At 37.8% G+C, this 8,690-nt stretch overlaps 1 protein-coding gene across 1 annotated transcript in view; it reads left to right on the forward strand.

The window, feature by feature from the left end:
- The window catches only part of LOC104292237 (protein patched homolog 1-like), a gene marked incomplete at its 5' end in the record, with an annotated part of 45,393 nt that overhangs the window by 10,278 nt on the left and 26,425 nt on the right, over positions 1-8,690 (forward strand). The window contains 3 exon segments of the mRNA XM_009891581.1: positions 2,377-2,495; positions 4,490-4,892; positions 5,376-5,685. Coding sequence (XP_009889883.1) covers positions 2,377-2,495; positions 4,490-4,892; positions 5,376-5,685 — 832 coding nt within the window.

The raw sequence follows: 8,690 nt of genomic DNA on the forward strand, positions 1-8,690 counted from the left end.
AAAACACTGAGACCTTGAGACCCACACACCATAGCTGGCTGTAAAGTAAATATTTTCACAAATTCAGACACTGGAGTCTTCTAAAAGTGCAGTTTTCCCAAGTATTAGAAGAGAAATTAGTCCTGTGTCGCTCAAACCAGGACAGTTCTTTAGTGTTATTAATGTTAATTACTTAGTCTTATTCTATTAAATCTGTTAATATTTCAACCCCCAGGTTTCCTTGTTTTTTCCCGATTCTCCTTCCTGGGTGGGGAGGGATCATCAGGTGATAGAATAATTATCTAAACGACAATAGATTGTTGTGGTTCTTCAAACCATAACAGAGAGTTGGGGTTGTTCAGCCTGGAGAAAAGAAGGCTCTGGGGACACCTTTTTGTAGCCTTTCAGTACTTAAAGGGGGCTTATAAGAGAGATGGGTACAAACTTTTTAGCAGGGTCTGTTGTGACAGGACAAGGGGTAATGGCTTTAAACTAAAAGAGGGTAGATTTAGACTAGATATAAGGAAGAAATTTTTTATTATGAGGGTTGTGAAACACTGGAACAGGTTGCTCAGAGAGTTTTTATATGCACCATCCCTGGAAACATTCAAGGTCAGGTTGGATGGGGCTCTGAGCAACCTGATCTAGTTGACGATGTCCCTGCCCATTGCAGGGGGGTTGGACTGGAAGACCTTTAAAGGTCCCTTCCAACCCAAACTATTCTATGATTCTATGGTTCTATGATCTTTTCTCTCAAAGGTTAAAGTAATAATTAAATGCTTATTAGGCTTTAAACACTAGATAAACTCTATTTTAGATGTTATGCCTCCAGCCAATCAGCAGGACCAAAATCTTACTTTAAGTAGGCTGGAGACAACAAAAGAGTAAGAACCACAAAATCAGTAAGAACCACTTTTGTGTACAATATATTTATGATTGCAATAACTATGTTTACATACATGATTCCGTCATTCTCAGAATAGTACAAGGAACAACTAGTCTTTTTTTTATACTTTACAGCTTCAAAACCCTAAAAATCATTCAGTAGATTGCTATGATTTTCATAGGTAAGAGACACAAAAATACAAAATTGTATTATTTAGAGTCACATAAGTTGAGCATTTTTGAAACATGAATTTTGGATGTCTCATCTTCTGAGTTGCCAATTTTAAGGGCTGATTTTCAACATCAAAAGCAGCCATTGATCTGTGTTGGAAAAAGGAGGGCTCATTTATATCAGGTCAGGCACTTAATTTGTGTAATACAATTTTAGTCTTTTTTTGACTGTGGTTTTTACTTCAGATGTTACAGGTGGAAGCACTTGATAATTTATATGCTTTCCTCAGCCTGAAACTGGGCTACTATAGAGATGCCTAATGATTATACAATGAGTAAAATATAATGGTTTCCTTTTTTTTTAATCTGTCGATGGCTCAACTATTTTTTTTCCAGGTTTTGTGGGGGAAAAAAAATTAAAATCCCTCAATGACTTATCTTTATCTCTACTATTCTACTGCTATCTTCCAAACCCATCTGTGCCCAAGTTTTCCCTTTGTAAGGCTAGTGATCTTAGCTATGCTTTATTGCAAATAAATACCATTAACAATAATGATAGATGCTGTACCACATATGTTTATAGAGATTCTCTGGGAATCTCTGTGTAGGAAAGGGTTATGATTTGAAGGGAGGTTTGTTGTTTTTCTTTAAATAACGATCACTTTGCAAATTAGCTTGACTATTCTTGTTCCAATTTAAGACTCATTTTGGTAGACTGGCTCATTAATCAAGTTCTTTTAAATGCAAGCAGGAGAGTTCAACAGATAATCCCAAAATGTTACTCATTTTTGCTAGACTTAAAGTACATCAAATGCATAGTGTTTTACTAAATAGACAAGTTTCATTAAATTTTAATTAAACCTTTATTTCATTACTGATTTAATAATGTGCTTTAATGTTATTGTGGTACTTAAATTACTTCAGATCCCTTAAATGTGAGAACTTCAGTCCTAGTTCCAGGTTTGCTTTTGCTTCCATCTTTTTGTACTGTGAGACTCTAAATAGGGCAGAATCTCATATAAAAGTGTAATTTATTTACGAGACTGTTTTTTCCACTTTAAAAATCTTGGTGCCGCTGCAACTCTATGTATAGAGATATTAAAATAATATGAAGGTTAATATTAAAATAAATTAATTAACTACAGTAGGCCTACGATAATGAAACTGGGATGACAAAATATATCTCCCAGTTCACTCAGGGAGAAGCTTGAAAGGGTTTGATGAGTAAACATGATAAGTGGGTGGATAGGTGAGAATTAAAAGGAGGCTTTATGCTTTGTAAAGCCAGTGCCCTAAATGAAGCTTAGTAATGACTTCACTTCTAATATGATTGATCTCTAGGCAGCAGTTGTGGTGGTATTCAACTTTGCTATGATTTTGCTGATTTTTCCTGCTATACTGAGCATGGATCTTTATCGTCGGGAAGACAGGAGACTGGATATATTCTGCTGTTTTACAAGGTGAGAATGTGTGGTAGAATTACAGTATATGAGGTGCATCCTTTTTGTGATCACCAATCAGTGCTACTACCCCTTGTCAGGAGTGGGAGGTCTTCATTGCCACAGGACAGCAGCAGGGTCAGTATGTTATTGTCACAGTTTTATTGCTAGTGACTGAATTACATTTGCTACCTTGTTTTTTTATCGGACCGAGGGGAAAAGTTAAAAGGCATTTCACACACACTCTTTTTCCTTTATTCATACATACATCCATTTTAGCCATTGGAGGACAACTTTCTGGAAGCATTTAAAAGAGCCATGCTTTAGTAATATCTGTATTTTTAGAATTTTATGGGGTACTGCAGTGTGTCCAGTGCTGGTATTGGGTAACCTTGGAAAACTTAATTCCAGTCTTTTATGTAAGACTGTAAATAACTCGGGGTACTCAGAAGCCTTACTTATACTTAATCACTACGTGCTAATTTTTATGCGTTTTATGCCTTGAAACTTAAATGCATAAAATAATGTAAAAACTATAATTTTACTTCCCTTTAGCCCAGTTTTTCATAGGACTATGAGGAATTCAGAATGATCAGTACCATTGCAAGACAGTGATTGATAAACTTTCTGTTATGTCTCCAATAGTAATTTAGAATGATAGTATGCACACTCTTACCTAATACACATTCAGCTCTGAGGGCAGGGGCAGGCTAGGAGGAAGCTACTGTCATCAGCAGAGCCACCGCTTAGAGGTAAAGCATATTTTCTTCATTAGTTTTTGCTTTTGCCTGCAATGAAGAGGATAAACTGCATTTCTATACATGTACTCTCACATGCATGCCATAACCAGGATGTAGAGAAACTCCCTTTTGTCCTCTTAGCCTTTCACACCCATGTAGGAGCAGACACATTTTGACCTTTTTAACTTCAATGTCAAAGAGAAAGTGCATTCCTAAATTTGTTTTTGAGGGAGTCATTAGAACAGGGAGTTGATCATAAGCCAGGACTCCTGCTTTCTGTTTCTGATTCAGACATAGTTTCACTGGATGGTCTAATGTGCTTGAATTTTGGAGCCCTGATTCTCAGAAGTACAGAGCAGTCAGACCTTCCATTTATTCCCCCATCTAAAGTTGTACCAAATGTGAATCAGAATTTGGACCCATGTACATATGAAGAAATTCAGTTAATAAGAGCTTGCTTTGTTTAGGTAGGCAACATTTTCTTCCTTTTTGTAGGATTTTTCCACTTGGTGAAAAATCTCTGATACTGTTTTCTATCAGCAATTTGGTTTTATTTACAGAAGGAGGCTTGTTTATGACATTTTTAAAATAAACTAGGTATATATTATATTCTTGCATAGACTACAATAAAGGGAATGCTTCAAAAAATGCTTCTGTAATTTTGTCTCTTCATGTTGCCCATTCTTCCTGGGAATTAATCCTTGTATATGTTTACTTCAATTTCAAAACATGCAATCAGTGTATGGCAAGTGGTTTCAACCTGCCTCCCAAAAGTCTGAGATCTTATCCAGAAGGCCCAAATATTATTTAACAATTATTTTAATAGTTCTAAACAGAAGAACTCAGCATGTCATGCATTTACATTTTGGTCTTCTAAATAGTTTAATTCTCGGCATGATTGTGTAGATGTAAACTCACACACACATATCATGCATTCAGACTGTGTGCAACTACCTGGCTATTGATGTGATTAGCGTGTGTAATAAATAGAGTGATGTGAGTGGATGCCAGTGTCTTCAGACAAATGCTGGTTCTTTCTTTCTTGGGCACAAGAAACATGCAGAAACAGGCTCAGAGGCCTACACTTTAAACCATGTCTAAGAAATATTTCCTAAAAGCGCAGAAGGAAATCCTCATTAAAACATTATGCTTAATTAATATAAACAAGTTAATAGTAGTAGAAGCAGTCTCAGATGGAAGCAGATTATCCTATCTAGCCTGATTAAAATAAAGACCTATCTAAATGTGAACAGATGTTTTTCTCTTCTCTTGCAGTCCATGTGCCACTAGAGTGACTCAGATTGAGCCTCAAGCATATGTGGAAAACAGTGATAATACTTGCTACAGTCCTCCACTCCCATACAGCAGCCACAGTTTTGCATATGAAACTCGGATTACGATGCAGTCTACAGTGCAGTTGCGCACAGAATACAATCCTCATGCACAGGTGTACTACACCACAGCAGAGCCTTGCTCAGCAATATCTGTGCAGCCAGTGACAGTGACACAAGATAATCTCAGCTGCCAGAGCCCAGAAAGCACAAGCTCGGCAAGAGATTTGCTTTCCCAATTCTCAGACTCCAGTATGCATTGCCTTGAGCCACCCTGTGCTAAATGGACACTCTCATCTTTTGCAGAAAAGCATTATGCTCCATTCCTCCTAAAACCAAAAGCTAAGGTAATCAGAAAACTATTTACCTGTTTTTCAAAAATAGACTTCTGCCTTGGCCAGTAGGAAAATTATCCTGACAATAGTATTAAATATCAGGAATAAATAGAATTATTTGGGAATTATAATTCTTAATAATTTTACACTTAATTTCATACTTTAAAAGTTTTATCTTGCTAGTGCTGTAGTGACATACATTTCCAATGTAAGTTATGAGTGAGGGTTTTGGTAACTTTCAGTAACCTAAGCTCACGAACAGTGCAACTAAATCTACTTTTTAACTTCATCACCATATAAATTTCCTGTTCATGATCTAGAGCCCCTTCACTAAAACACAAATTAGTTTGGCCTTGTAGTGTGTGTGCATATAAATATATAAAAGCTTGAAAGTATAGTGATGGGTATTAATTTTGAACCTGTTCTGTGTGGCATTATGAGTTATTAATTTCTTTAGGAACATAAAACCAAATGCATTTCCATTTTCTGTTGCAGATTGTGGTTATTTTTCTTTTTCTGGGTTTACTTGGGATCAGCCTTTATGGAACTACCCGGGCTAGAGATGGACTGAATCTCACAGACATTGTGCCACGAGAAACCCAGGAATATGACTTTATTGCAGCACAGTTCAAGTATTTCTCTTTCTACAACATGTATGTAGTGACACAGAAAGCAGACTATCCCAATGTCCAGCACTTACTTTATGAACTTCACAAAAGTTTCAGTAATGTGACATACATTTTGTTGGAAGAGGATAAGCAGCTTCCCAAAATGTGGTTGCACTACTTTCGAGATTGGCTGCAAGGTAAGAGAGAATTGCATGAACTTTTCTTTTTAATTCTACAGTAGCAAGCAATTATTCACTGTAGTAATGCTCTCCTCTTACAATACAGTCGCATGGTTTAAAGCATGCTAGCAGGATGAAAAATGTCTAGGTTTTGATTCGAACTCGGACATAAATTTGCTGTTTCTCCAACATTTCACTTAAATTCTTTGTGGCTAAGTTTACTCCTCAATAAAGCAGTTTTGGAGCTTTAAAAGAGTATATCCATGAGAGGTCATCTCATATCATTAATTTCTAATGAGGAGTTCTGCATATAATTAATGGCCAAATACGGCCCAGGTTCTTGGGAAGATAAATGTTTGCTGAGTATTTTGAGAACAGTCCCAGTCCAGCAATGTATTTTGGCACAGGCTTAACTTTCAGCACACAAGTGATCCTGTTGGCTTCAGCTAGGACTGCTGGCATGAAGAAAGTTCAGTGGGTCTTAGGCATTTTATTGGATTGAGAGATTACTACACGTTCTAGACTTCCAATCAAGTATCCTCACTCTTTCTATGGTGCTTCTTTTTCTGTGCTGAACTGTAACTGGGAGGGGGGTGTTATAGGTAGTATGATGATAATTATATTAAAGTGGGCTTATTAAAGGAATATAATTGTTCATGTTGAGGCAAATAGTTCTTTTGTATTTAAAAAAAATAGTAATGCTACATCTCAGCAAACTTAACAGTTCTCTCTTGTAAGCAAGCACATCCTGCCCAGAAATATTTCTGTCCTTCCTCTGTCGCACTGTTGGAAGAATCTTCAGGAAGCTTTTGCAAACAGAAAAATAAAGCTGACCTACTGAGACTGTAAATTTTAACCTTAACTGTTTACAGATGACCGATGCAGCCAATGATTCTTAGAAAACATGCACATAACTGCCAGTATTTGAAGTGCCTTCAGCCTAACACACCTCTCTTTTCAGAGGCTCACCTGTATTTTGCTTCCTGGTATCAAATCACGTTAACATTTTCTATTATCTGAAAATGCAACAGAAGATAGTTAACATTAATAATTTGTTTAAACTGGAAACAATAACATTATTTTTATAAGTGACTGAATGTAAATGAGGTAGCTTAAATTCCCTCATGGCTTTTAATTAGGCTTGTTTTTGCAAAGGGTAATCTTATCTCATGCTTCACAGTGCCAGCTGTTCACATGAGTCAGTAGGAATTCCTTCCTCACCCCCATTCCAGCATCCAACATACTTATGGAGGATTTTACGTTCTTCTATATAACAATTTAAAAATTTACTTAGTTTTTATAATTTCTCTGCAGAAAGGTGTCTGTTAAAAAGTTACTTTTATCTTTCTTCCCAGAAACATTTCATTAATTACAGCTATCTTTAAAACAGATCGAAGGGCCTTTAAAATCATTGCTGTGAACAGTTTATAATAAAAATATTGTTTGCTTTTAAATCAGTTACCCTGCTATTAATTTCAAAGTGTTATAGGGAATTTTTATTACTGAAATTTTGAAATCTTTTAAAAACAAAGAACAATTGACTGCGGTTTCTTGGTATTCTTTCTGCAGACTTTCAGTTTCAGCAGTGTACAAAGCCAGTAATAAAATGACACAAAGTGTAAAGTGGTTAAGCCAGCTGAGAAATAAAGATGTAAGAGAGCTGGATTTGAGGGATGATTGAACTTGTAAGAACTGTAGCATACACTGGAGGGGGGGGGGAAGAACTGAAAGAGCTAAGTTTCCACACACTGTAGTAATGTAAAATGTAACTTGCAACCACAAATTGGTAATGTTGCATGCAAATGCATATATTTGGTATCGTGTGTCTGCTTAGCCCTGTGTCAAGAGTTTGATATTAGTCTGAAAGTTCTGCCAACAAATATTGTCTAGCAGAGCAACTCATCTGCTCCTCTTAAGCTGTCCTTTGAAGCTCTCTCCTTTTTTCCTACATTCTTCTTCAACAGCCTCTTCTTAAGTCCCAAAGGGATCTTTTACATGACTATTATGATAGCACAAATACTTTCACATAACCATTTCTAAGAGATTTAAATGGCGTTAGAGTTGTATTCAGGGAGGATGGATTTGTATTTCTGCACTTCACAGAATCACAGAATTGTTGAGATTGGAAGGGACCTCTGGAAGTGATCTGGTTCAACCCCACTGCTCAACCTCAAGCCAGTTGCCCAGGACCACGTCCAGATGGCTTTTAAATATCTCCAAGGATGGAGATTCTACAAATGCTCTTGGCAACTTTTTCCAGTGCTCAGTCACCCTCACAGTGAAAACTTTTTCTTTGTGTTCAGATGGAACCTCCAGTGTTTCCATTTGTGCCCGTTACTTCTTGTCCTGTCACTGGGCACCACTGAAAAGAGCCTGACACCGTCTTCTTTGCACCTTCTCTTCTCCCTTCAGGTTTTTATATACATTGATGAGATCCCCCCCGAGCCTTCTCTTCTCCAGGCTAAACAGTCCCAGCTCTCTCAGCCTTTCCTCATATGTGAGGTGCTCCAATCCCTTAAACATCTTTGTGGCCCTGCTCTGGATTGTGTCCAAGTAGCTCCATATCTCTCTTGTAATAGGGGGCCCAGAACTGTACACAGCATTCCAGGTGTGGCCTCACCAGTGATGAGTAGAGGTGAAGGATCACCTCCTGCTGGCAATACTTTGCCTAATGCAGCCCAGGGTACATTCTTTGCTACAAGGGTATATTACTGGCTCATATTCAACCTGGTGTCCACGAGAAGCCCCAGGGCCTTTTCTGCCAAGCTGCTTTCCATCTGGGTGGCCCCCAGCATGTGCTGGTGCATGGGGTTGTTCCTCTCCAGGTGCAGGACTTTGCACTTCCCCTTTGTCAAACTGCACAAGGCTCCTGCCTGCCCATTTCTCCATCCTGTTGCAGTCCCTCTGGATGGCAACACAAGCCTCTGGCCTATCAGCCACTCCTCCCAGTTTTGTGTCATCAGCAAACTTGCTGAGGGAACACTCTGCCCCATCATCCAGATTGTTAATGAAAATGTTGAACA

Source organism: Charadrius vociferus, unplaced genomic scaffold, assembly GCF_000708025.1.
Source record: "Charadrius vociferus isolate BGI_N301 unplaced genomic scaffold, ASM70802v2 scaffold911, whole genome shotgun sequence".
Lineage (NCBI taxonomy): Eukaryota > Metazoa > Chordata > Aves > Charadriiformes > Charadriidae > Charadrius > Charadrius vociferus.